This window comes from Monodelphis domestica, chromosome X (assembly GCF_027887165.1).
Source record: "Monodelphis domestica isolate mMonDom1 chromosome X, mMonDom1.pri, whole genome shotgun sequence".
Classification (NCBI taxonomy): Eukaryota; Metazoa; Chordata; class Mammalia; order Didelphimorphia; family Didelphidae; genus Monodelphis; species Monodelphis domestica.
The window spans coordinates 9,363,323-9,391,233 of NC_077235.1; the positions used below are offsets into that span (position 1 = coordinate 9,363,323).

A 27,911-nucleotide genomic window follows, 5' to 3' on the forward strand; every position below is an offset into this window, starting at 1 on the left:
GTCTAGTTCCCCCCCTGAGTGCCAAAGGAAGTCAGCAAGTGTCTCGAGTGGTGTTTTTTATTCAAAGACGACATTTCTTGTTCCATGAGTTAAATGCTCCCTATGAATCTCCTCCTACTTTGCTTTTTCCAAATGGTGGCTCGGTCTCGGATTCCTGGGCTACTAGAGTAAAACGGAGTAAGGCCTGAAACAGCACTACTTTGGTTCATCTCGGTTGAGGTTACCCAAAGCCAAGAAATGGAGTCCCAGAAAAGACCTCTTTTCCACATTTGTTCCTGTCTAAGTCCAGAAACCCCAGAGATGTCTGTCCATCCGTCTGTCCATCCATTCTGCACTACAAATAACCGACCCTTCCTGTGGCTATTTTTTGTTTACAACCATTTTGTACTTTGGGGAGGGAAGGAGACCTGAACAGAGTTATCTTCCTCACAGGCAGCAAGGACAAAACCATGATGGTAAAAGGAAATGACTCCCCGGTGCTCTTCACTGGCCACACTCCAACCTCCAGCCTCCCTCTCCTCCCCCATCCCAGCACAGCCCAGTTTCTCAGGCCCTTTGTGACTTGGCATTACTCAGTATTCAGGAAAAGGACTGTTTTTACATGCAGAAGAAGCCACTACACCAGGGCTGGGAGCTCCTTTCAGAAATGGCTAAACAATTAGTCAGTCGCAGTAACTTCTGGGAGGGAATATGTGCTCGCCATCTGGACTGAAGAATTTGTAAACGTGGGGAAGCGTTTATTATTAGGCCTATTAACAACAAGCATTTAGAGAGTACTTACTGTGTGCCAGGCACTATACAGATACCTCATTTGAGGCTCCAAATACCCCTAGGAGGCAAATGCCAGAATTCTTCCCATTTTTCAACTGAGGAAACTGAGGCAGACAGAAGTATGGTGATTGACTTGCTAGATTTGAACTCAGGTCTTCCTAACTCCAGGTCCAGCACCACTTAGCTTCAGAATACTCAATCTGGAATCAGTAAGATCTGGGTTCAAATTCTCTTCCTTCCTGACAGTGAGCTATATGACTGTCTTCCCGAATGTCCAATTCCTCCCAGTCAAAGTGGCGATATGTACTGATCCCACTTTACTATGGGTAATAGGAGATCCCCGGTACTTGGTGAACCTGCTTCAAGAGGGCTCAAGAGAGATGCTGTGGACAAAGGGCTACACAAATTAACAGCCATCTTTAGTCTTTCCCAGCTGCAACAAGAGAAGTTAACAGTTATGCTGCACCTACTATGTGCCAGGCCCTGGGCACAAATATGCTATGATCTCACTGGGCCCTCACCAGGACCCTGAGAGATGGATACTCTTATTATCCCCACTTTAGAGGAAGCAGGCAGGCAGCGGGTGAGTGCCTTATCCAAGTAGATAGGTGCCTGAGGTCAAATTTGAACTCAGGTCTTCCTGTCTTCAGGCTCAGCCCTCTCTTCACTGTGGCCACATCTCGCTGCCCTCCCCTCCCAATGGCAGCTGGGGGGCTCCGTGGAGAGAGAGGGAGCGGAGTGCCAGGCCTGGAAACAGGAAGTCCTGGGTTTGAATCTAGCCTCAGACACTTCCTAGCTGAGCAAATCGCCCAACCCCCCACTGCTCAGCCCTTACTGCTCTTCTGCCTAGGAACTGATAGAGATTTCAAGACCTGACATCAGGGCAGGCAGGAGGCTTTTACACAAACTCAGACCCCGAGGCGGACCAATAACTGCTTCGCCTTGGGCTAGGGGCTCACCTGGGCTGCGGGAGGATTTTGAGCTTCTCAGGCGTCACTAGATCCAATCCCTCCAGGGGAGCGAGCAGGGAAGGGACTGGCTTGAGGCCACCAGCCCCGCAGTGGCCTTCTCCAGGCCCAGTTCTCACACCTCTAGCCCAGACAAGTGGATCCACGTGCCACCATCCCCCAGAAGCCCTCTCGGGGGCGGGCAGGAGAGCTCCGCCCCAGCGGGGATGAAGAGGAGCGGCAGGAGGGAGTTTAAGTTCAAGTTTGGAATTTTACTTCCGGGAAAGGCAGCCTAGGTAGCCGGGCCGGCCAGGCAGGTAGGTGTTTGGGGCGGGCTAGGCAACTCAGCCTTCCCGGGTTACCTGAGGCAAGAGGGCGGGGCCTGCGACTGTTCACTCTTCCCGTCTGGCCCCGCCCCCTCGTCCCAGGCCGGCCGAGCAGCCCTAGAGTTGGAGTTGGGAAGTGCTCGGGAAGCCCGAGGGTGGACACCTCCTCCTCCGCTCTGCTGCCGCCGCCCTAAAGCTTTGGCCCGGCCGGCCAGTCTTGGGAGCAAGGGGCGCATGGAGGGGCCCGTAATCCTCTGCCTGCTATGGGCTGCGGGGGTGCTTGGCACCCCCGCCACCTCCTCGGAGATCCCAACCGGTGAGTGAGGTGCCCGGGGCTGGAATCGGCCCCCGGTGGGCTGGGGCGGGCACTTCCCTGAACTTGGGGCTCTTCCCCTGCCTGGAAGCTGACGGAGATCTGGGCAAAAAGTTCATCGATGGCCGAGAGAGAACGAACGGGGGGGAGGGGGGGGTTAAGAGGGGGCAGCCTGCTGGGAAAACGGACAGACGGACGGACAAACACACGGGCGCTCGAGCTTTAAAGGGAAAGAAAAACTTTCTGATTTCTCTTTGGCGGCTTGACATTACCCTGTCCAGCAAAGCCTCCCTCAGGGAGAGACATTCTCTTGGCCGGTTGGACTTCGTGGCTCCCCCAGCAGAAAGGCAGCGTTGGCCAGGCTCGCTGGGGGGGGGGGGGGGCGGGGGGCGCCTTTAGGGAACATCCAGCATGAACCCCCACAGCTTCTGAAGGGAAGCGCCAAGCCCAGAGAGGGCGAGAGACCTGGCCCAGCTCCCACAGAGCAGCACAAGGACTCCAACTGGGCTGCTCAGTCGGCTGGCCTCTGACTAGGCGGCCACACAAGCCTGGTTCCATCTGACACCTCTGTTGGGCTCCTCAAATCCCTTTGTAAATGGCGGTTTGGACCTCGGAAGAATGAGGCCCACTGGATTTCCAGGCTGAGTGGCGGAAGGAGCTGGGCAAGGGAAGGTCTAGAGTGGCTTCTAGCAGCAAAATTGGCCAAAGTGGCTCCTAGCTCATTGTTCTTGGGGTTTTCACAAACCCTCAATCGTGTAGTTTCTCACTACAGATAACCACAGAAAGCTTCATGGAGGAAGAGGAATGGCAGCCAGGCCTTGAAGGATGGATGAACTCTAAAAGATTGAAGGGGGGGGGGGGGAGGGCTTTCAGGTGAAGGCAAGACTGGGGGTAAAAAAAAGCCTGGCAGAGAAATCGGCTGAGCGGGTGGATTTTGAGAAGGCCCGGGGTGTGGAATAATGAGGTGTTAAATGAGTAAGAAGAACGAGTTAGATTTGATGTGGCAACAAGGAAGAAGGCTTCTTGTAGGGGAATGGCTCCATGAAAGTAACATCCTAGGGGGAGGGAGTTCTTTCTCTTTCTTCCTTCCTTCTCTTTCTCTCTCTCCCTCCCTCCTTCTTTTCTTTCTTCTTTTCTCTCTCTCCCTCCCTCTCTCCTTCCCTCTTTTCTCCCTCCCTTTCTCTCTCCCTTCCTCCCTCTCCCTCTCTCCTTCTTCCTTTCTTTTGTAAATTAAATATGAAAAAGACAGGCATCTACTAAGATGTGGTTAATTCACATGTGAAAACTGGCCTGGGATGACAGGCTACACACCCTTTGTTAGTGGACCAAATGCCTTCCACACTGTTTTGTATGTCACACTGTGGCCCCCTGATGCCCTCCCTGTATGTGGTAGGGCCTCAATATTTGTCAGATGCAAAAACTGAGAGGAAGGGATGGACACAAGAGATGCTAAAAGGAAATGGACAAGATTTGGTTAATGACCAAAAGATGGGGAAAAACGAGTCAAGGGTCAGTAACTCCCATTAATGTAGAGATTTTTTAAACCCTTACCTCCCATCATATAATCAATACTATTATGTATTAGACCTAAGGCAGAAAGAGCCAATTGGGGTTAAGTAACTTGCCCAAGGGTCACACAGCTAAGAAGGTTCTGAGTCCACATCTGAACCCAGAACCTCCCATCTCTAGGCCTGGCTCTCTAGCCACTGAGCCAACTAGCTGCCCCCAGATAGAAATTTTTACAGAATACTTTTATGAGAAGAGCCCTGGTAGGTAAGCAGTACGTATATAATAGTATCCCCATTTTCCAGATGAGGAAACTGAGGCTCACAGAGGTTAGTCATACAACCAATAAGAAGTATCAGCTGATACAAACTCCAAGCTAGCAAAATTAACACTTCATTTTCTCTTCCCAGAAACCCACCCAATTCTGTCAGTGTTAATAAGTATTCACATAGGAGAAGCCAAAAGCTGGGATTTTGTAGAAAAGGCTAGTCAATTCTTCATAATGCCAAGAGTAGAGAGTTTGGTCATGTGCCATATTATAGACTAAATAAAGGATCATTTTTTTCCTTTCTAAACTTGAAATCCACAGTTTGGGGGTTTCTTGCTGCTTTAAGGGGCAATGTGGCAAAATCAAAAGAGCATTGGACCTTGTTATCAGGAAGACCTGAGTTCAAGTCGTGCCTCTAACACTTGCTAGTTGGGCAACCTTGAACAACTCTCTGCTTCCTCATCTCTAAAATAAAAGGGCTTCTCAGGTCCCTTTTCCCTCTGAATCTAGGATCCTCTGACATCACTCAAGGTGTCCAGACCACCAATCCCAGCTCTTAGAGAAAGTTTTCTGGGCAGAATTGCAATGTGGTCGTCTTTGGGGACCTTGCAGGATTTCAGAGCCCTGCAGACTGAAGCAGATCTCCAGAGTACATGTTTTTCAATCAGAAAATAAAAACGATATTCAGATTTGTACCTTTAGCTTGAGACAGCATAGATGAGACCTCGACTGGAATTATAAATCTGGATGCTTTGGGTCAATGGGGGAGGACATAAGACAAAGAGTCAAAGTTTTCTAAAGGCTCTCAGGAAGATATAGTGGAAGATGTCAGAGGACTTGGGTTGGGTTTTTTCTTCTAATGTTACTACCTGTATGATGGTGGTGTTAAGATTAAAATTAGTTTCTCTGCTAAAAGTATTATATTTTTATGAGGTTTATTAAAGATTAAGAAATAAAGAAAATACAGAATAAGAAAGCACGTGCCGAGGAAGGCCTAAAGGCCCATTCAATTTCACTTACTACATCTTGAGAGACGCGTGTCCTTGAAAGCAGAAGCAGGGAGTGTGAGCCGCGTGTACTGTCAATTTAAATACCCCTTCTCCTCTTGGCCCAGGTGAGGACCTCTGGTGAGATTAGAGGGCATCTTGGGAACTAGCAAGGACTTCTGGGAATTGAAGTCTGGGGTTCAAATCTCCATTTTTACAGTGGCAAATCCCCTCACTTCCCTGTGCCTCACTTTCCTCATCTAGACGATGAGGGATCTGAACTCGCTGGCCTCCGAGAGCCCTTCCTGATCTCTATCTTTGATCCCATGATCTTAGTCTAGAAAGAAGTTTTCTCTGCTCATCCTTTAGCCTCTGGCGCCTGATTCCATCGCCCTGCAGAAAACAGTTGATGATGTCACTATTCTTTTCATCCCCATTTCAGTCCCCATAACTCCTCTGCTACATTTACTACCATTAGCCCTACATACTATTCACCTTAGCATGCCTCTCTCATACAGTAGATTGCGTTGGTGCAATATTATTCATTTATCCATGCAGAACACATTCCCAGTTAGGGCAAAGACTGTATCTTAAAAACATTTTCTCTCTGTCCCAACCCAATCTAGTATAATTCTCTGTACACAGTTGGGGGAAGGGGGTGACTGTGAATTGTAGCAGGAAGACCTGGGTTCAAATTCTACCTTAGACTCTTGGAAGTTCTGTAACCTTGGGAAGTCAGTTTAGATCTCTCAGTCTCAGTTTCCTTCTCTGTACTCAGTAACCCCTAAAGACCCATCCTGAGATCCTATGACCTGCTTTCTTCTTTCTACTTGATACTCTATCCCCTGGTGGTGAACCTATAGCACACATACCAGACTCAGAGCCCTCTCTGTGGACACACATGCCATCATCCCAGGATGGAGTTCACAAGAAGTTGTTACTAGAAATCCAGAGGAATATGGGACGAGGTTGCTCTGTTCCCCCTCTTCACAGGCCCCTAAGGACATTTCTCACATCACCCACCCCTATAAAAGGTTTGCCATCACTTTTCTATCCTCTTCCAGGATGACTCCTTTGCTAGCTTCTCATCCTTCCCTCAAGGTTTTGTCCCTATAATTCTTCTCTCTACATATCTTCTCTCCTTTTATCTTCTATCTGTTCCAGTGGCTTCAATTAGGACCTCATTGCAGATAACACTCAAATCTGTGTCTCCTCCTGACCTCTCTTGAGAGCTTTAGTCTTCAGTGTCCACCTGCCCTATTGGACAAAGCATCGAGAACAACCCCATTGGCATCTTGCACTCAACACCTCCAAAATTCATCACCTCTAAAAATCTTCTCTCTGTCCAGCAACTGCTTATGATGGTACCGTCATTGGGCCACTCACCTAGACTCAAGCACTTGGAAGCATCTTTGACTCTCCCTTCTCTGACATCGAAACCTTTTCTACTAGTCTCCTATCTAGCCTTCCTTTGTCCAGAGACTCCCTTTCACACAAGTAATCTTTATAATGCCCCGCTCTGATCACATTACTGTACTCTTCAAAACCTGTCTAATACAAACTAAATTATAACCTCTGATCGTAGCATACATTCAAGGCCCTGCACATCCTGGCTCCAACCTACCTTACATTACATGCCTTTCTCTGAAATCTTTACATTCATGCCACACTGCAACCCAAATTCACCATTCACCATCCACTGCTCTTTTCTACCATTTCACAACTCTGTTTGCTGGGCTTAAAATGGACCCACCCCACTGGCTCAATCTCTAGCTGTGGGAATCCTGCCTTCCCCTCAAAGCTCAGCTTGGCTGCTGTCTTTTTGACGAAGCCTTCCCTGGCATCCACTCCCAATACCCCCATTAGCTTGCCAACCCTTCCCCATGGATAGCGGCTGGTGTTTCTTCTTTGTGTACTCAGCACCAGAATGGAAAACAAAGCCATATGCCACAAGCACTGAATGTTAGAATTGATCCAAATACACAATGTAAAAAGTTAGCAGGAGAATATTTTAAGCCCTCACCTTTTGTCTTGGAATCAATACTGTGTATTGGCTCCAAGGCAGAAGAGTGGTAAGGGCTAGACCATGAGGGTCAAGTGACGTGCCCTGGGTCACCCAGCTGGGAAGTGTCTGAGGCCCAGATTTGAACCCAGGACCTCCCGTCTCTAGGCCTGGCTCTCAATACACTTGCTTCCCAGCTGCCCCCAGGAGAAATTTTTTTAAAGCATAGAAATGCTTGCCAGAATGGCTACAAATTTGAAAAAGAAACTGGGGAGACTAGGTGATGCCCCCCATCTAAGATAGAACTGGCCAATTCACTGGGGAGTACAGAAGTGTTCGACTACTTACAAAGCACTTTTCCCATCCCTTGAGTCAAAGCTGCAGGTGCACAATTGATCTGAGCAAATTTGGGAGGTGGGGAGAAGAGAGAGAGAGAGAGATTTTCTTAGCAGAGATACTGGAGTGGTAGTTTGCCATTTCCTTCTCCAGCTCATTGTACTAATGAGGAAACTGAGGCAAACAGGGTTAAGTGAGAAGCCCAGGGGCACACAACTAGTTAAGTGTCTGAAGCCACATTTAAACTCAAGTCTTCATGACTGCAGGCCCAGCACTCTACTTTCCCACCTAGTTAGCTTCACTGGAGAAGCCATTTTCTTTCTTTTTTAAAAACCCTCACCTTCTACCTTAGAATCAATACTGTGTACTGGTTCCAAGACAGAAGAGTGGTAAGGGCTAGGCAATGGGGGTCAAGTGACTTGCCCAGGGTCACACCACTGGGGAGTATCTCAGGCCACATTTGAACCTAGGACCTCCTACTTCTAGGCCTGGCTCTCAATACACTGAGCCACTCAGCTGCCCCCCCCTTTTCTTTTTAAATTTTTTTTTTCTGTATCTTATTCTAGTTACAAATCTTCACTTAAGTTTTCCAAGGTTACATGATTCATGTTGTCTCCCTCCCCTCTCCTGTAGTTGACAAGCAGTTGCTCTGGGTTATACATGTATTATCTCTCAAAACCTATATCCCTGTTGTTCATTTTTATAATAATCTTTTGTAACCTTGGAAAATATTCTAAATTAACTAATTAAATAAGAATTTCCAAAAATAGTCATCTTTTAAAACCAAACCCGAAATCCTATACCCATACAAACAAGTGCTAGATTGCATGTTTTTCTTCTGTGTTTCTGCTCCCACAGTTCTTCCTCTGGCGGCAGAGAGCTTTCTTTCTCACAAGTCCCTCAGGTTGCCCTGGATCACTGCACTGCTGTTACTAGCAAGGTCTATCATATTTGATCACCCCACAGTGTTTCAGTTACTGGGTACGACGATGTTCTCCTGGTTCTGCTCATTTCACTGCACATCAGTTCATGGAGGTCTGGAGAAGCCATTTTCAAAAGCCACTAGGAAAGACTTATTAAAATGAAGTTGAAAAGGCTTTTCAGTTTCATTAAGAGAACCTTAGACAGTAGAGAAAGAAAGAAGGAAATACACATTTTTAAGCGTCTGCTTTGTGTCAAGCACTGTGCTAACTGCTGTACAATTAGATCCTCACAACCAGCCTGGGAGGTAGGTGCTATTCGCATTCCCATTTTTCCACTGAGGAAACCGGGCCCGACAGGTTAAGTGACTTGCCCAGAAGGGCCTGAGGCCCAGGTTTGAACTGGGTCTTCCTGGCTTCTGGCTCAGCACTGTGGTGCCCCCTAGCTGCCGGTAGTACCCTGACTCTGAAAGTCAAGGCAGAGTGTTGTGATTGAGGCAGATGAGCAAAGAGTACTGAATGGACTCTGGACAGAGAAAGCTAAGGTTGGGAGCTAGACTAGGGCCTATATTTTCAGTACATACATATAGAGAGATAGAGATGAAAAGATCCAAAGCGGCATCGATAATGCCAAGAGATATTTGTTGAAAAAACAAACAGAAGACTTTTCTTGTGCTTGGTTTGAACAGAAGCCCACCCTCCACCTGTGATCAATTTCAGTGTTTCAGTGAAGAATCTCTGTACAATATATTGGATTTGGAGTCCTCCTGAAGGTGTCAATGCAAAATGTGAGCTGTGGTATAAAAGTCACTTGGGGGAGGAAAAGGTACTGTCTAATTCAATGGTAAGTTTTCTTGCGATTCATTACGCTGGTCACACAAAATCGGCATCAGGAATTCTGCCAAAAGGTTGGGCAAGTTTCAATCTCATATTGGTTTTGGATTGCCCTTCTAACATCTTCACATTAGAGTTCAAATGAAAATATTGAGAAAATGGAACATTCCCAAATTCTGGCCATTTCCAGGAGAAGATCCAGGTGAGAAGCCACGTGTGTTTTTGTTTCACATGGTTGCAGTAAGCATTCGTGGGGCAAATGTGGAATGCAATTCGTTTTTCAATGCTTGTTAGTCCCATAAACAGTCATGCAAGTGCACCGTGCCTAATTGTTCAAAGAGATTTCATGCCTTTTAGATCATTAAATCGCATTGGTTCTTGCCACACAACCAATTATGATGAATGAACACAGGCAAAATTCAGTTGTTTCTAGCAATGGGAAGTTAACTTGCACAACTGACAGGGAACTTTGAACAGTGGCCAGTTAGCAAATTTAAATGAATTTTTCATTATATTCCAATATTTCAACAAATGGTAGGACAGTCTCTGTACTACTTCCTCATGTGCCACTAATAATTCTTGTATATAACTCAGTAAATCATCTTTCTAAGGGGCAGTGCCCCCAAAAGTATCACTTGGAAGACATTTCTGGTTCATTATGTTCACTTATCTTATCCAACCACAATTCTTCTTCCCCAGGATGCCAGTGTCCTGGAGCAGCATTGGCAAAGGTTTTCAAATTCACATGCCCAAACTGCAACTTCAAGCTGCCTGTGAGCCTCACCGTATTGCCCAAGAGAGAGGAGGGAAGAAGTGCTCACTTTGGGTGGCTGGACAGAGGGACGGGCTATACAAAAAATGTCCTCAGGTGCTGGGAAGAGGGGGAATGGAGCAGCTGCTCCCCCATGCCAGTTGGGCATGTGTGCCAACACTTTGCCAATGCTGTCTTTAGAGCTCCCCAACGAGAGATGGTATTTGTATTTCCTGTTGTTGTTGCCCTTACTGTCCTTAGAATAGGGTTTGGGGTCTCTGAAAGTAGGGGATTTCTGAGAAAGCAAATAGTATAAGAAGATATTCATGGTTTCACATACAACTTTTTCCTGTTGTAATTTATGTATAAAACCGTTCTGGGGGGGTGGCATTCATTAAATGAAGACAAAACCAAAAGGAGTAATACTAATTAGTACCTTTCAGCATTTTATACAGTTGTGAGGAGGAGTGTCCTATGCCTGCTAAACTGTTATTACCCATATTACTTAGGCATTAATTAATTAATAAGGTATTCAGTGAGATGGCAAGGGTTTAAGGTGCACTAGAGATACAATATTTGTATTTTCCCAAGGAACTCAAAAGACATTCAAAACAGTCGCTTTGCAATAATGAGAGAGCACTGTTACAACTATAGACCAATCCCACAAATGACTATCAATGCAAAAATTTGAAATAAAATGCTAGCAAGGAGATTACAGCAATATAACACAAAGATCATTCACTATGACCAGGTGAGATTTATACCAGGAATGCAACGCTGATTCAGATTAGGAAAACCATCAGCATAATTGACTCCATCAAGAACAAAGCCAAAATCACATAATTATCTCAATAGATGCAGAAAAAGCTTTTGACAAAGTACAACACCCCTTCCTATCAAAACACTACAGAGCGCAGGAACTAATGGAACAGTGCATAAAGTAATAAACAGTATCTAAAACCATCAGCAAGCATTATCTGTAATGGAGATTAGCTAGATGCCTTCTCAATAAAATCGTGGTATGAAACCAGGCTGCCCATTATCACCACTATTATTCAATATTGTACTAGAAATGCTAGCTAGAGCAATAAGAAGTGAGAGGACCAGACAGGGGATATCAGACTGTAAGCCACTTATTCCAAAGATTAGCCCTGATTTGGTTGAATAGTGGTGACTGTCACTGCCTTAAAGAAGTCCAATGAAGGGAGCTTCGGCGCTGCCAGATATTACTGCCATGATAAGAGCCTAATCAGACAATTTCAGTAGTGAAAGAGAAGCCATCTGTCCAAACAGAAAAGGATCTCCAGCAGTAAGAATAGAAAAAGGAATTTAAACAGGCAATGACGAAGCAAAACTAGCCTTCTGGACAGACGACACGATGGTATACTTCGAGACTTCTAGAGATTCAACCAAAAAGCAAATCAAAATCACTTACAATGTTAGCAGAGCTACAGGATATGAAATGAGCCCACAAAACAAATGGGGCTCGGGAAACCCCTTGAGAGGTGAGGGTGCCATCGACACCTCGATTCTCTGTTGGAAAGAAGGGCAGGAATCAGAGCCCAGAGAGGTGGGACTTCTCACTGCTCACGGAGGAGGCCCAGACTGGGCATGTGGGGGCGTCATTATGTTATTACAGTGCGCTATGTTGATGGAAAGTTTCTGTCTGCAACTGAAACTTTGCAACCTTTAGATTCAGACCTCTGGTTGAAAATAACTAGAAATAATCTACCCCTGACCTTTTCGAATGCCGTTATGTTCTGTGCTATAGAGTATTTATAATGTATCTTTCACATATTCATGGGGCATATTGAAGCAACAGCTTAACTTGGATAAGACATTCAGGGTTCCAAAGAAAGAATTTAAATATCTTAAATGTGTGCCACATCTTCGCCAACATGAGCCTGTGCTTTTTCAGCATAGCTATTCATTCTTTTTTTAACCCTTATCTTCTCTCTTGGAGTCAATACCAAGTATCAGTTCCAAGACAGAAGAGCATTAAGGGCTAGACAATTTGGATTAAGTGACTTGCCCAGGGTCACACAGCTAGGAGTACCTGAGACCAGATTTAAGTCCAGGAACTCCTGTCTCCAGGCCTGGCTCTCTATCCACTGAGCCACCTGTCTTCCCCTTAGCTTTTCATTCTTGAAGAGATACTATTGAAAACACAATTGTTAATGTAAATATATTTTGCATGACCACATACGTATAATCTATAAGATTGCCTGCCATCTCGGGGAGGAGGGAGAAAAATTGGAGCTTACATTTTAAAAAACCCAGAAGTTAAAAGTAGTTTTTGCATGTAGTTTAAATATATATATATATTTTCCACCAAAATAAAAAGAAAACTTGATGATTATAGTCAACATGTCTTATGTGAGATGCCAAACAGTTCTTTGGGATGTTGAGCGACGACAGTCTTTGTACAAAATACAGAAGTGAAAACTGATAGGTTTTCAAAGATATTAGAGGAAATGCCAGCCATTCCTTCATAACTCAGAGCCAGGTCTGTGGCCAAGCAAGATGCCATTTATTTGGGATTACAATAGTGATTTTCCCCTTTATTTCAAATAGATTTTCACATATTACCTTGTGAGTGTTTCGTTTGAGAATCAGTTTATTTCCCATTGTTTCTGAAAGTGTGTGGTATTGGATTGGGCAATTTTGATGGTCCTTGTATTTCTTTTAGAATTAAGTTGAAAATAGAACACATGGCCTTGGAGTCAAGAGGACCAGGGTTCAAGTTATGCCTCCTGCCTGTGCCATACACTGATTGTGTGACCCTGGGAAGGTTCTATCACCTCTCGGTGTCTAGGAAATCTTCTAAGACTCTATATTCAAAAATAGTTTCCCATCATTTGGGGGAGGGAAATTCCTCCCAGCAATGCAGTAATGGAGCCCTTTATCACTTACTTGTCTTGTTTTCACAGGGTATACACTCATGCTTTTTGTTTGTTTTTATTGCCAGATGGTTAGTAAAAATAACTTTCGGATTGAAGAAGTGGCCCTTAATGAAAGAATTTGCCTCCAAGTGACATCACAATGCAATGTGGAGAGCACAAATACTAGTGACCCTGTAGAGATGTGCATCGAGCCCCCTCAAGGTAAAATTCTCTAGAAAATGTTGCTGATCCAGTAAATCCCTTCCAGCTTGGAAGCTGGGCAATAGCCAATGGCCTCAGAGAGAAGAGGCAGAGGCAGGGCCTGAGCCTTATAGTTCAGGACCCAGAAGGGGATAGAAAGGGGGCAGGAGGAGATGTAGGAAGTAGGGTTGTGTGCAAATCAAGCATGGCAGTAAAGAGCCTCCCTGGGAAATCAGTGGGGCTCAGCGACCTCCAACTGCTGAAGAAAGAGGTCATGGAGGATGGGGACAAAGGAAAAACCATTGTTTGGGGTAATTATAACTTGTCATTAATGACCTTAGAGAGACACGTTTCAGTAGAGAAATATGAGACTTAAGGAGTGAATGGGTGATGAAGAAATGGAGGGAATGAATGCAATTACTTTTATATCAAGTTTGGCCTTTGAAAGAAAACACAGTAGGTAAAGAGGGTACAATAGGGTCAAATGATGGTGGTTTTTAAAATGCGGAGAATTGGATATTTTTCAAGACAGTAGAGGAAATAAAACAGTGGACATGACATATAAGGAAACAGAACCCAATGAAATGGGCAGGAAAGAGTTACCTTTATTTTTTTTATTTTATTTTTATATTTTTTCCATGGTTACATGATTCATGTCTTCTCCCTCCCCTCATCCCTTTCCCCCTTCCAGAGCTGACAAGCAATTCCACTGGGTTATACATAAATTATTGCTCAAACCCATTTCCATATTATTCATTTTTGTAAAAGAGCAATCCTTTAAAACCAAAACCCCAAATCACATAACCATATAAACAAGTGATGAATCACACATTTTCTTCTGATTTTCTACTCTCATAGTTCTTTCCCTTGATGTGGACAGCGTTCTTTCTCAATAGTCCCACAGAATTGTCGTGGATCGTTGCATTACTATTAGTAGAAAAGTCAATTACCTTCAATCATCCCACAATGTTAGTTTCTGTGTCTAATGTTCTCCTGGTTCTGCTTATTTTACTGCACATCATCAGTTTGTGGAGGTCTTCCCAGTTCTTATAGAAATCCATCAATTCATCATTCCTTACAGCACTATAGCATTCCATCACCATCATATACCATAATTTGTTCAGCCATTCTCCAATCTAGAGACATCCCCTCATTTTCCAATTTTTTACTACCACAAAAAGAGTAGCTATATATTTTTGTACAAGTAGAACCTTTCCCCTTTTTAAAAATCTCTTTGGGCAGCATCTGGGTGACTCAGTGGATTGAGAGCTAGGCCTAGAGTTCAAATGTGACCTCAGACACTTCCCAGCTGTGTGACCCTGGGCAAGTCACTTGACCCTCATGGTCTAGCCCTTACCACTCTTCTGCCTTTGAGCCAATACGCAGTATTGACTCTAAGATGGAAGGTAAGGGTTTAAAAATAAATAAATAAATAAATAAAAATAAAAATCTCTCTGTGATACAGACCCAGTAGTGGTATCACTGGATCAAAGGGAAGACAGTCTTTTAGTGCTCTTTGGGCATAGTTCCAAATTGCCCCCCAGAATAGTTGGATCAATTCACAACTCCACCAGCAATGCATTAATGTCCGACTTTGCCACACCCCCTCCAGCATTCATTACTTTCTGTTGTTGTCCTGTTAGCCAATCTGCTAGGTGTGAGGTGGTACCTCAGAGTTGTTTTGATTTGCATTTCTCTAATCACAAGGGATTTAGAACATTTTTTCACGTGCTTATTGATAGTTTTGATTCTTCATCTGAAAACTGCCTATTCATAGCCCTCGACCATTTGTCAACTGGGGAATGGCTCGATTTCTTATGAATTTGACTTAGTTCTTTGTATATTTGAGAAATTAGACCTTTGCCAGAGAATTTTGTTTCAAAAATGTTTTTCCCAGTTTGCTTCCCTTCAAATTTTGGTTGCATTGGTTTTGTTTGCACAAAACCTTTTTAATTTCATATAATCAAAATTATTCATTTTACATCTTATAGTACTCTATCTCTTGGTTGGACTTAAATTCTTTCCTTGCCCATAGATCTGACAGGTATATTATTCTATGTTCACCTAATTTACTTAGGATATCAGGAATTAACTTTAGACAGAGGGAATGCCTCTTCTTTTGATTGGAGGGGAGAAAGGGCAGATGGCAGAGAGATGAAGCTGTGCCTCCCTAATCAGCCTGGACCCTTTGCTCAGCCATTTTATTGACATCATTAGATCCCTAGAATCCTTCAGCTCCTAAAAAAACTGGCCATGGGACCTGCCCTGCCAACCTCTAATTCTGCTTAACCCCCACCATCCACTTTTTTCTACTCCTAGATACTGAAAAAAAGTTCCAAAGTGCCCAGGTCTCTCTCAAATTCGTGCTTTCTACTAGAATGGCACTCACAGCTATTTGATAGACTTTTAGACATCCAATCTGTTATTCTTCAGAGTGTTTGTATTCCTTAAGTTCCCGGTCCTATTCATTCAGCTCTAAGTAAAATTGAATTGTGGAATTTCTTTAACTCTCCTGCTCCAGACTTTAAGCTTCTATGTACTCTACCCATTCTCTTCTTTTTGTGTCCTCCTATTTCTAAGGAGGTGATAGCTTTCCTACTTTCTAATACATCCAATATGCTTTAAAAAGCTATCTTCAAATCAATAGTAAGTATTGGTTCCAAGGCAGAAGAGGGGTAATGGCTAGCTAGTTGGAGTTAGGTGACTTGTCACACAACTGGGAAGTATCTGAAGATTTGAACCCAGGACCTCCCATGTCTAGGTGTGGCTCTCTAACCTCTGAGCCACCTAGCTGCCCACACTTCAACTATGTATTTTTTGTCTTAAAACTTTCCTATCCACTTATTTGTTTCCATATCTACAAACTTCAGTCCTCCCTGTCCTTAGGACAAAACCTTCCCTCCATCCTGCAATTTCATTTCACTCTTTCATTTTGCTGCCAAACCTCTAGAAAGAAATAGTACTCCCCAGTTCCTCATCCCTCTTACCCTTCTGTCCTCACCACTGTATTGCAACTGCTCTCTCAAAATCCACCACTGACCACTCTCCTGCCAAGTCAACCACATTTTCTTCTGTCTACATTCTTTTTGACACATCTATAGCATTTGAAGCTTAAGTGCTCTTTCCTCCTCGGGAGGTCAAAATTTGGCCATCTCCTGGTTCTCTTCTCTGGCTCCATTGTTGTGTCCTCATCTTCATCCTCACCTTTTTTCTTCTTTCTATACTCACTCCTTTGAGAGGTTTTATCTGCTTCCCAGACTTAAACCACTCCCTCTATGGCGATGACTCCTCAGTCTTTATTTCTACTGCCAACTTCTCTTGAACTTCAGGTTCCCATTTTTGCCAGCCTGCTAGACATCACCCCAATCTGCTCTCTTTCCTGATTTCTCTCATTTTATCAAGGGTAACACTATCTCATTCACCCAGGCTCAAAACCTGACTCAACTTGGACTCTTAACTGCCACAGTTAGTGCTTTCCTATTTAATCCCTGGGCAAAGACCAACAGATTACTTCTCCCTTGGCACTCTCTTACATCCAAACCCTTTTTCTAAAACTCACATGGCTATTGCCCTTGGGTAGGTAAACCTTCATCCCTTCTCCTTACTTGTCTTCCTGCCTTCAGTTGCTCCTTTCTCCATTCCAGCCAGCTTACTAGAATAATCTTTCTGGTTCTCAATTCTAGGCATGTCACTTCTCTACTCAATAGCTTTCAGTAGCTTCCCAGTGCCTACAAGATAAAGTCCAAACTCGTGATCCAGACATGTCTTTGCCCGACATACTTGGGTTGGGCTACCTGGCCCTTCAAGTCCCTACAAATTCGGTATCCTAGTAACCAAAAACATTACTGTTATCTTAGACTTCATTGAGAAATGTGCAGTGTCTGGATTGATGGAGGTGGCAATCTGTTTTCTGCCCTGGTCAGACCCTATCAGGACTGTCCTGCTCAATTCTGGCCCCCACAGCTTAAAAAGGATGCTGAGCATGCCCAGAGGAGGGCAACCAGGAGAAGATGCATGGTCATTCCATTTGAAGGTTGTGCTCAATAAGGCTATTGAGCTGGTAGCTGAGAACACTTGGGGAGACATGAAAACCATCTTAAGGAGCAGGAATTAAGTGAAGGGGGGCTTGAGACCTTAGAAGCTAGATGCAGCTCAGAGCAATGGCCAGAAGTGTCATAAAGTAAAGAAAACGCAATGAATTTGGGCCCCATCAAAGCAGAGGTAGCTCTCGGAGAGCCTAGATGAAATTGCCTGCCATCTCTGGGAGAGGCACGAAGAAGAGGAAGGAAGAGAATTTGGAACTCAGACTTTTGGAAGATGAATGCTAAAAAAGGTTATTACATACAATTGGAAAAAAAGGTCATACTAAAGAAACTGAAGTAGAGTGAGCTCCGCCAGGGAGGAGTGGGCTCCTTCTCACTGGAGAGGTTCTGATTCCAGCTGGATAACCACTGGGGCACACTAGAGGGGAACCTTGTTCAGAGCTGGTTTTGACTGGTTGCCTCCTTGAGTTCTTTCCAGCTCTGAAGTCTGGTGAAGCTACCATCCTGTGTGTAGAATACACGTCTGTTTTGGCCAGGCTTCCGGGGCTCAAGGTCTTCGACGATAAACTGTATTAATGAGCTGAAATCTGTTTTCAGCACTGCCTGCTTACCCCAACTCCCCCTGGACTTCTCTTCTGCTGCCTCTGTCTGCCCTCTCTGGGCTCTCCTTTTTGCTCGATTATCCCTACCTAATACAACTCGTCCAGTCTGGCCCATCCCTCGCCTTCGTTTACATAAGACATTTTGTCCCAAATCCTAACGTTCTGCAGAGCCCAGATAAGCACTCTGGGGCTGTCTCTCTGTCTCTCTCTCTGCGGCCTCTCCCTGGCCTTCATTTTCCTCACCTGTAAAAGGAGGGAGTTGGACCAGATAGCCTTGGAGGGCCTCTCCAGGTCTGAGCCTGGAGTCCTTTGAGCTAGCAAATGAAAACGTTACAGTGGGAGCTCTGAATCCTCGCCTGCCTGGTAAACAGCTGGTGGTCGTTTTGATGGTCCTATTTTCAACACTTACCAGGCTTAACTCAAGGACTTTCTAGCACATCCCATCAATTAGTCCAGGCTATTATGTTAATGATGATAATGGCTCTATGTAGGGTTTGCATTTTAACAAGGGCCTTCAGAGCAGCAGGTGCCTTAACCCAAGGGATCCTCGTGCCAGAGCCTAGGGGCCTGTGGTGGGCTAATGGGATGGATGCCATTCAAGTCCAGGCACATTTATTAGGCCCTTGCTATGTGGCGGGCACTGTGCTATGCCCCGAAAATGACAGGCCCCTTTTAGCTTAATTCAACTTAATTGAATTTAATCCTGGGGGGATTTGTAGGGGGACGAGTGCCAGATAACATGATGCCAGAGAGCCAAGAAGGTACTTAAAGAAAACTTGAATAGGAAGAAGAGTGCTCTGGAGTCAGTCCAGAAGCATTTGGTGAATGCCTACTATGTGCCAGGCACTGGGCTACGCTCTGAGACTCCTCAGACAGGCAAAAGCATTCCCGGCCCTCCAGGAGATCACATGGGGGGGGGCGATATTTGTAGGGATGGTGGAGGGCAGCCAGGGAAGGAAGCTGGGAGGCAGCCACGGAAAATGCCAGGAGCACAGCCTTTGTCTCTGGGTCACAGTGCATGGAGGAAAGGAAAGGAAGAAGACCTGCACCTGCACGGGCAGAAGGCACCAGACCCCGAAGGACTTCAAAAGCCCAGGCAGGATTTGCTAGCCAGGCCTGGAGCTCGCTCATAAGGACCTGCCCTGGACTTTCTTGTCCCTGGGGTCGCCTCGCTGAGAAGGCGGGCTTGCCAGGAAATGAGGAGAAAGAAACCCTGCCAATGGCGCCCAGAATCTGGCAGGATTTCAGAACAGCTAGTCCCTGAGCCCCCAAAAGCCCAGGTGGGGCCATTGGCCCCGAGGCAGAAGGATGCGGAAGCCCCAGGGGGCCCCTCTGGGGAGGAGCTAGAGCACCCTGGGAGGACCACCTGACCTGACCCTTCTTTTGTCTGGGCCACTGCAGGAGCTTTTTACTCCTTTCTAATGTCAAAGATTCTGACAGCTTGGCTCCGCCATCTGCTGAAGCCCCTCCCCCGCTTGGTGATTTCTCTCCCGGCAGGGGGCCTGGGGCTGAGGAGAGCTCGGGGAGGAGCCATCTTGCTTTCACTCACCTTGCAGCTGCGGGGCCTCTAGAAGGGGGGAGGGGGAGCACTAAAGAATGCAGATTAGCCAGCCCTCCCTAAGGACTTCTAGGCCACTTAACCCCCCCTTCCTTCTCGAGATCTCGAAAAGCTTTCCCAGGTGCCAGCAAAATGGCCACATCCAGCCCAGAGCCCCTTTTCTCGGGGTTTGCTACCAGATCCAGGTGCTCCTCCCCATTAGCTCCTGGAGAGGGCTGGAGGCCACTTGTGGATGGTCTATTGTTAAGGATGGGGGGGGGGCTGGGACACCCGGGACACAGGCAGGGGAAGGGAGAGTGAAAGCAAGCCCTGGAGCATGATGGACTCCAGAGCCAATATTGCCTTACAGAACAGCAAACAAAGCAAAAGCACGAACCCCACCAGGCAGGGAGAAATGGGTTTGCTTGTGACTAGCACAGAATGAGAAGCTGAAGGGGAGGCACCAACGCCATCTTCCTGCAGCCTCCTTTCTCCTTGGCGCTCATAGTCTCTTCCAGTTACCATCCCTGGAACTGAGGTAGCCAGAAAGATGCTGTCCCAGAATTTCTGTGGCAGCACTGGGGAGCCCCTGGCTGTGCCTGAGCCAGCCAGGCTGCATGGAAGGGCCGCCTTATGCGTCCCCAGCTTGCTGCAGTAGCTCGTCTTTCCTCTCTCTGAAGGTGGCTGGCGATAAAGCCCTGGCCACGGATGGAAAGGATAACTCGGACTAGCGGGCAATCCTTTCCTTGTCTGCAAGGCCGTTAGGGCCCAGGAAAAAGCAGCTCCATGTTTCTGTTTCCTGAGGCACCTTCTTGGGTTTCTCGGGCATCTGCAGGGACACCATTTAGGGCCACTCAGGGGCAACAAACAGGGCTTCTCCCGACCAAGACGTGCAAGGAAGGGCAGATGGGGTGGGGGACATGTCTGTCCTGGGCACCTTTTGCAGGGGGAACAGGAGGGAGGAAATGGGCTGAGAAAGCCTCTAGAGTGACCCTAGGTAAGCTGCCCCCCTCCTCCCGAAGTGCTGTCAAGCCCACTGGGCCTTCAGGCCTGGGCCATTATTTCCAGAGGCCCCTGTTAAAGTGTTGCCAAAATGACAGCTCAGCACGCTCATTTGGCAGCACTTACCAGTGTAAAGCAATACAATAAAAACATGGATTTGGTTCTCAAACCCTGGAGGAGATATGACAGCCAGCAAGTAGGAGAAGGAGGGAGGCAGCCTAGAGCACAGCTTTAGTGATCGATCTCAGCCTGCAGTCACACAAACAGCCACATCTGGAAGGGATTCTCTGCTTCAGCACCCTGCTGCTCTGGGGCCTCGCAGGGAAGCAGAGAGACCTTGGGACAACGCCTACCCCAAGCCACCCTCCTATCTTAAGAGGGGAGGAGAGAGCTTGGGAAGCAGGAAATGCCACCCCGAAAATTGCAGGCCTTCCTCACTTGGGGCCCAGGACAAACATTTTGTGAAGGGAGGGAGGAAGAAGCAGTTACCCTGGTGGGCTCCCCTGGGAAGTGAGGAGAGGGAGAAGGCAAATGAGACCCTCCACTTCTTTCACTCACAATTGTGACTGGGGCTGAGGCTGATCTGAGTCTGGGCTCTACTGATCCCTTGGACTTGGGTATAAAACCCTAATGGGAGGGAATAAATCATCCGAGCTAGCCTTTACGTGGTGCTTTAAAATAGACACTTTTCATTTGAGGAGAGGCCAGAGGAAGAGAAGCCCAGGGTACAGCCTCGCAGAAGCCTACGGCAGAGTTCTAAGGTGTTCTGACTCCTGATTTTCAGGTGACCCAGAGACGGCTGTAAAGAGACTGCAGTGCATTTGGCACAACTTGAGCAAGATGAATTGTATATGGCTCCCTGGGAAGACGGCACCTCCTGACACAAAGTACATTCTGCACTACTGGTAGGTGGGGCTCATCCATCCTTCTTGGGAACTCCCAGGTTGGACACATATCATCTCTGAACTGGGGGGCCTACCCCAGTAATAGAAGGTACCCCCACATCTGCATACCCCAAAGGTGATTTCCAACAGTCCCAGAGGATGAATGAATGTTCAGACTGCCGCTGGTGACCTAGCCCTTCAGCTTGGGTTAGAATGCCACCTTTTCATGGTTTTTTCACCAAGAGAGAGCTTGTGAGCCAGGTCTATTTTCCACTCTATTCCACTCTGCCCACTCTATTTTCCCTGCTGTTTGTAAAAGCTGCCGCTGTACATTTATTTGGCTAAGAGTTTCAGAGGAGCACTGGCTCTGCCTCCCTTCCTCGGTGTGGGCTCCTTACCTCTCGCCTGGGAACTCACCCTCTACTTGTGAAACCACCAGGTGATCCATGGACCCTCATTTGCCCCCTGCCAGGCATGGCAGAAGGAAAAAGAACAGAAAGTACTTTGCTATGCTCGCCTACTTTGGCTGGAGGGGATGGTGAGTCCCTTGGCTCCTCCTCCACTAGAAATGGGGGTCATCCCAGAGGGATTGCTTGGATTTCTGCAGAGTTCATCTCTGGGCCAGGGAAGCCAGGGAGATTCTGACAACATTCAGCATCCTGGAATGTTTGGGAATCTCCAAAGGCTATCTTGCATTTCTATATTAAGCACCTCATGTTTCTTTCTTAAAAACAAAGGAAAATGATTCCTGGAAACCAATACAACCATATAACCAGAACTCCTCTAACTTCAATTTGAAATTGTCACTGGATTTTAATTCAATATAATCAAGTTACATGTATTTAAAAAGTATTTCATCAAGCCCAAGATGGGGCCATCCTAGCCATACTTTGTCCACCACTCATCTTTGTTCTTAATTCTGTGGATGTATATACAATCTGGCCATACAGAGAAGGCTTTTGTCCTCATGCAGTTAGTCCCAGCCAGCATGTTGGCTATTTTTCTAGTTCTGCTTCCTTTTTGTTACTTCACATGTCTCTCCATATTTGGGAATGGAAAAGAAAGGCAAATGGCACTCAAAGACAAAAGAGCTCAGACCTGTGTAATGTGCGTCTTGACTCAGGAGGTCTAGCAAAGGGGAAACCCACCCTCCTTCTCTTGTTTAGAGAGGTGGCAGGCCACAGGTGAGCAATAAGACATACATTACCCAACATGGCTAATATGTTCTTTTGCTTTGACTGTACTGCTCTATTAAAAGAACCAGGAGAACACTGTACACAAGGTGAAATATTGTGGAATGATCCATTGTAACAGACTTTGCTGCTAGTAGCAATGCAACAAGCCAGGACACTCCTGAAGGACTTATGGGAAAGAACGCTAACCTCATTGAGAGAAAGAACTCTGGGAGAAGAAACGCAAAAGAAGAACAAATGACATCACTTAGCACATGTATATAAAAGTATATGATTTAGGATCTAGGCTTTAAAAAAATCATTTGTACAACCCAGTGGCATGGCTCATCAGCTCTGGGAGGAGGGAGGGAAAGAAAATGAATCATGGAAACCTGGACAGATATGTAGAAATTCAAATACACAGGTTCTATTAGGTGAGGGAGAGCAGGTCTTGAGAAGTGACAGGGATTTTTTTAAAAACACAGCTGTTAGCTGTATTTTAAGGGATGGTGGGAAACTGAAAACAGAGGAGGGCGTGTTATGGAGCCTTGAGAGACAGATTAGGCACTGTGAAGACAGATTAAAGAGGGCCTTAAAGGCTGGGGACTAGAATTTGGATTTGAAGCTATAAACATCAGGAAAATCAGTCTGACAGCTCTAAGTAGGGTAAGTTAGAAGATGGAAGAGACTAGAGGCAGCAAGACCAGAAGAAGCTATTGGAGTAACCCAGGTATAAAGTCATGAGTGCCTGGTCTACAGCAATATTGGTGGGAATGGAGATGAGAGCTAACCTAAGAGACATTCCAAAGGAAGAAAGGATGGTGGATTAGACTTGGAGAGGGAAAGACAAAAAGGTGATTCTAAAGATCCTGACTTGGGAGATGAGGAGAAGAATGGGGGCGGACCTGCCAGTGACAGAAACGGAGGTTAGAAGAGCCATTGAGAGGGAAGAGAGAATTAGCTTTCAACATGTTGGGTTTGAGATGCTTGTGGACCACTTGAGAGGCAGTCCCTGCTCAGTAACTGGAAATGTGGGATGAGAATAAAGGTGGAAAGTCAGAACTAGTGGTACTAACTTGGGGGTCTTTGGCAGAGAGGTGACAGTTAAAGGAAGGAGTAGGGACCCCAAGGGAATGACTACAGAGCCAAAGGCTGAGGACTAAGATTTGAAAGCTAGCTGGGAGGAAGGAGCCATCCAGGGTAGCAGGAGAGCTAAGAAGGTGAAACATCACAGAAGCCAAGAAGGGAAGTTTGTAGGCTCCTGAGGCCTAACTGAGAAGCAGCACACAGCACAGCTCCTTCACACTTGGCCTTTCTTCTGCCACAACATAGCACACAACAAGCATTTACCATGCATCTACCTGCAGAACCAGGTACCATGCTAAGGGCCAGGGAGACGGTGAAAGCCAACTATCCTTGCCCTCAAGGAGCACCCAGTCTAACAGTAAAGACAACCTGTAAAACAGAGCTGGATTACTATATCTTCCTAAGTGGACTCTCTATTTTCAGTCTCGACTCTAACCCCCTACACAGATGACAACTTAATCTTGACAAAATGTAGGTAAACTCAAGAACATTCATGGCCCTCTATCGACTTGAGAAGAAAATGTAAAGCATTTCCATAAGCTGGAGCCTAGCTTTCTGGACTTATTTTCTGTTGTTTAATTTAGGGCACTCCCTATTTGTTCTGTTTGGCTGATACGTTGTTCTTTGTAGGCACATACAAGAGGAGAAAGGGTAGGTGGAAATGGGAGAGCCATTTCACAAGTCAGGGCATTTTCGTCACTGGCTTCTCTTGTCACTGAAAATAAGGTGGACCTTGGGCAGAGTATGACTCCAAATGCAGTTGACTCTCTTCGCTTTCCACTATAGATTGGGTGGAGCTATTTTCCTTCCTAGACTGTAAATGGAAACGCCTTCTAAAAACAAGCTTAAAAAAGAAACTTGGCCTTTCTCCCAGCACTCCCTGCTTTCCATAGGCAGGTACCTAAACTTTGGTCTGTCCTGGATGCTGAAATATCATTTAAACACTTTGTAGAGAAGGTTGTCTCCATTTCTCTACCTGCAGGTACAACACTCTGGAGAAAAGTCTGCAGTGCACAAACTTCTATGTGGAGGGACAATTCAATGGATGTTCTTTTGATCTGCTTGAAAAAGACGTTTCCTCTTCTGATAAAATTCAAATCATGGTCACGGATACAACTGGAGCAATTAGACCTTCCTATAATATCATTAATTTAAACAATGGTAAGTCACATTTCTTGTTAATCACAGAAAATAATTGCGCTCAAATGTCTTCATTTCATTCTTAACATAAGAATTGGCTTCCCCCACTAACAAGTGGGTCGGACTCATGTAACCTCATCCTTGGTAGATCTCTGCCATATGGGGAGCTTGAGAGGATGCTAGTCCAGTCATGGACAAGGGGGTCATCTCTACCTGCCATGCAATTAAATAGTAAGCAAGTCATTGAACACAAGCTGAGAAAGTTTTGAACAGGGAGCCCAGGGCCCCTTAAATGATGGGCAGTAGAGTGAAGGCAGGGAAGGCTGCATAACCGGAGCAGACAACCACCACCTACTGCTCATCCTCCAGTAGCCATGAAGGAAAACCCATGAGGGACCATAGGCGGCCCAATCTAAGGTCTTAACTGCTGCCAGCCAAAGGGGACTCCATGCTGGCTGCAAGCCCTAGAGAAGGCTAAGTTAAGCTAGCCTTTTCTGTCCGTGAATATTAATGGTAAATGAAAATAAAGTCTTTGGCTAAAAGGTGCTAATGGCTTTAAATTGTATCCTCTTACCTGAACGTGAGGCAGAGCCGGGACTGGCTAAGGTACAAAACCTGGGGCTTTTTAGTATTGTAATCCCATCCTTAGCATGACTGTGTGGCAGGTGTGAAATCCTTCCTTGGCCACCATCACAGGCTACATTGAAAAAGAGGGTACTCCGTGGCTACTGACCACACCGAGTGCTTTTCAAACCATCCTAGTACAAAGAGGCACCAGCCAGGTGACCTTTCAGCATAGCTGCCATGAGTGTACACGCTGAGGATAAATGCAATGTGGAGTCACTCTGGAGTCTTGATTTCTCTCTATGTTGCAGTGAAGCCGGATCACCCCATCCTGACAAACCTCTCCCTCCAGAATGCCAGCTTGTACGTGGAGTGGGAAAGTCCAGCCAACTTTCGCAGCAATTGCTTAGTTTACCAGGTAGAAGTCAACAACAGCAAGTCAATGGAGCACAAGGTAAGCTGGGCCACGTATTGGTGTTACTTGAGCACTTTTAACGTTGCCCGTCCTCTCAATTACACTAACTGCAAAAATGCAGCCCGGGGTTGGAGGCTGATTTAGTGCTCTTCGGTAATATCTGAAGGTAGGCAGCTAGATTTGGGGTTGTTATGGGGAGGGGGACGGTTTAAATGTGGGACAGCTCAGAGTTCTCCCTGAGTTGGGTGGCACGAAGCAGTCTCATCTGCCCGTGTCTGTAGACTTAGATGGGTTTCAGTGAGCTTCGCTGCTCTTTGCAATCTTACCAGAAAGGCACTAGATGTGCCCTGGGAAATGCTGCCCAAAGGAACCTTGGTGTATTGACCCCATTCCGTTTCAGCAAGATATTTCCTCTCCTCTCCTCCCAGGAATATAGGCTAAGGGCAGGGACTGCTCCATTTGTGTCCTTGTACTTGTTTATAACTCAATTGAGGATACTGCTGGAAAGTGACTAAATTCTCATATTTAATCTAACAGATAGGTGGCACAGGGAATAGAGCGCTGGGTATGGAGTCAAGTTAAATCCTACCTCAAACATTTGCTAGTTGTGTGACCTTGAACAAGTCACTTAACAAGCTTTGTTGGCCTCAGTTTCCTGAATAGTAAAATGGGAATAATAACCGCACCTACCTCCCAGGGTTGTTAACGGGGGTCATTTGCGAGAAGACCTTAGGCCAGGACTGGGCATAGGAGGTGCTTAATAAGTGTTTTTCCCCTTTCTCTTCCAAATGTGCCTGGTAACCCATACTGCATCTTGCCAGTACTAGGTGGTATATTTGTTACAGCTCAGTGCCAGAGCAGTTGGAACCAGTTTCCAAGAAAGCAAGTAAACATTGACAGCCTACAACTGCTGAGAGGGAGACGGCTGGCCTCAGCTCACAGTTGGATAGGGTTCTCTTGGAGATGTGCAAATGTGTACAACATAACTAGGGGCAGCATCACGATCAACAGCATCATAAGATGGAGGGAGGGGCTAAAAAGGAATCCAAGGGACAAGGATCCTGGACTAGTGATTTCTTTTAGACTTAGTGAGAATTAAGGAAAACCATCAATTTCCCTGATCATTTTAACCTCCATTGATAGCACCTTGCTTTTGTCCCCTCTGAACACTTCAGCCATTCATTTGGGATGCTTTATGTTCTGCCTTGAGAGACCTTGCTATGTTGAGGATAGACTGGCCTTTAAATTAGGAAGACCTGAGCTCAAGTCCTGAAGCTGGAACACGCCAGTTATGTGACCTTGGGCAAGTCACTTAACCTTCTTAGTGCCCAAGGCAACTTTCTCAGACTAGTAGTCGCTGAGGAAATTTCCATACCAGGAGTTCCCTGCAGAGATGAAATCTTATGGCGAGCCCAACCCCTCTACTCTCCATGTACCTAGAGTCGGGACTTGTACTGACTTAACCATCTCCTTTTTCTTTGTCTTGGCTACAGCACCCAGCCCAATCATTCAGCTAGGTCTTGGACAAACACACCAGCTTTTCATTCATTTGGCTTACTTGGTAACAAGGACCATGGCAAAAAGAAAGCCTTTGCGGGGTGGGAGGCTCTTTACATTGTGCCAAGGCTATCGAACAGGATTTCAAATCACAGGACAGGGGCTGAAATCACAGGCCTGCTACTTACTCGGAGTTCCTTAAGACAAGCCACTTAGCAAGTCTCTGAGCCTCAGTTCCTCCCTGTGTAAAGTCAGACAGTTCAGTTAGATGATCTCAGAGGCCCCTTTCAGCTGTGACATTCTCTAAGCTTCTGACATCAGTGCCGGGATGCAGGGAGGGTAGGAGGATGTCAGCCTGGTGCACTGGGATGAGCACTTGGGCATCAGCAAGTCTCTTGGCATCTTAGAGTTCAGAGACTTCCATCTTACCTTCCTCAAGCCCAGTTTGTTCATGTGCACACTGGGAAGGATAATAGCATATCTTATGCTCTCTAGCTCCCTGGGTGGTTGCAAGGAAAGTACTCTCTACAACTCAAATCCCACATAAATGCAAATTGTTTTCATTTCTGTCCCCCTCCCATACAAAAGCATTTGAGAACATTCAGGCTCAGAGAGTTGATGACTTGTCTTCAGTCACTGACTTTTGTTTAATCTCTTGGCATCTCTCATTCCTGGTCATTCTACAGGCTTCTTTTTCACTGAGGCCCAATGCCAAGATGAATATGGTATGCTCCCTTCCATCCTGGAGACAACTGGTCAGGGGCACAATGCACAGAGCTCTGGGTTTGGAGTCAGGAAGACTTAAGTTCAAATCCAGCCTCAGATGCTTAACTGTATCATGACCCTGGGCAAGACACTTAACTGCTATCTGCCTCAGTTTCCTCAGTTATATGGGGGTAATGACAGGGCCTCCTTCCCAAGGTTGT

The 27,911-nt window shown here is 46.0% G+C and overlaps 1 protein-coding gene across 2 annotated transcripts in view; it reads left to right on the top strand.

The window, feature by feature from the left end:
* The first annotated feature begins 2,016 nt into the window (after positions 1 to 2,016).
* The window catches only part of IL13RA1 (interleukin 13 receptor subunit alpha 1), a 39,984-nt gene continuing 14,089 nt past the window's right edge, over positions 2,017 to 27,911 (top strand). The window contains exons 1-6 of one of the 2 annotated variants that reach the window (XM_001374381.4): positions 2,017 to 2,360; positions 9,065 to 9,219; positions 12,929 to 13,064; positions 21,012 to 21,132; positions 24,352 to 24,530; positions 25,385 to 25,527. In XM_001374381.4, the coding sequence (XP_001374418.2) occupies positions 2,279 to 2,360; positions 9,065 to 9,219; positions 12,929 to 13,064; positions 21,012 to 21,132; positions 24,352 to 24,530; positions 25,385 to 25,527 (816 nt within the window). In that variant the 5' untranslated portion in view covers positions 2,017 to 2,278. The remainder of the gene's footprint in view (positions 2,361 to 9,064; positions 9,220 to 12,928; positions 13,065 to 21,011; positions 21,133 to 24,351; positions 24,531 to 25,384; positions 25,528 to 27,911) is intronic. The other variant, XM_007507771.3, reaches the window with a different exon arrangement.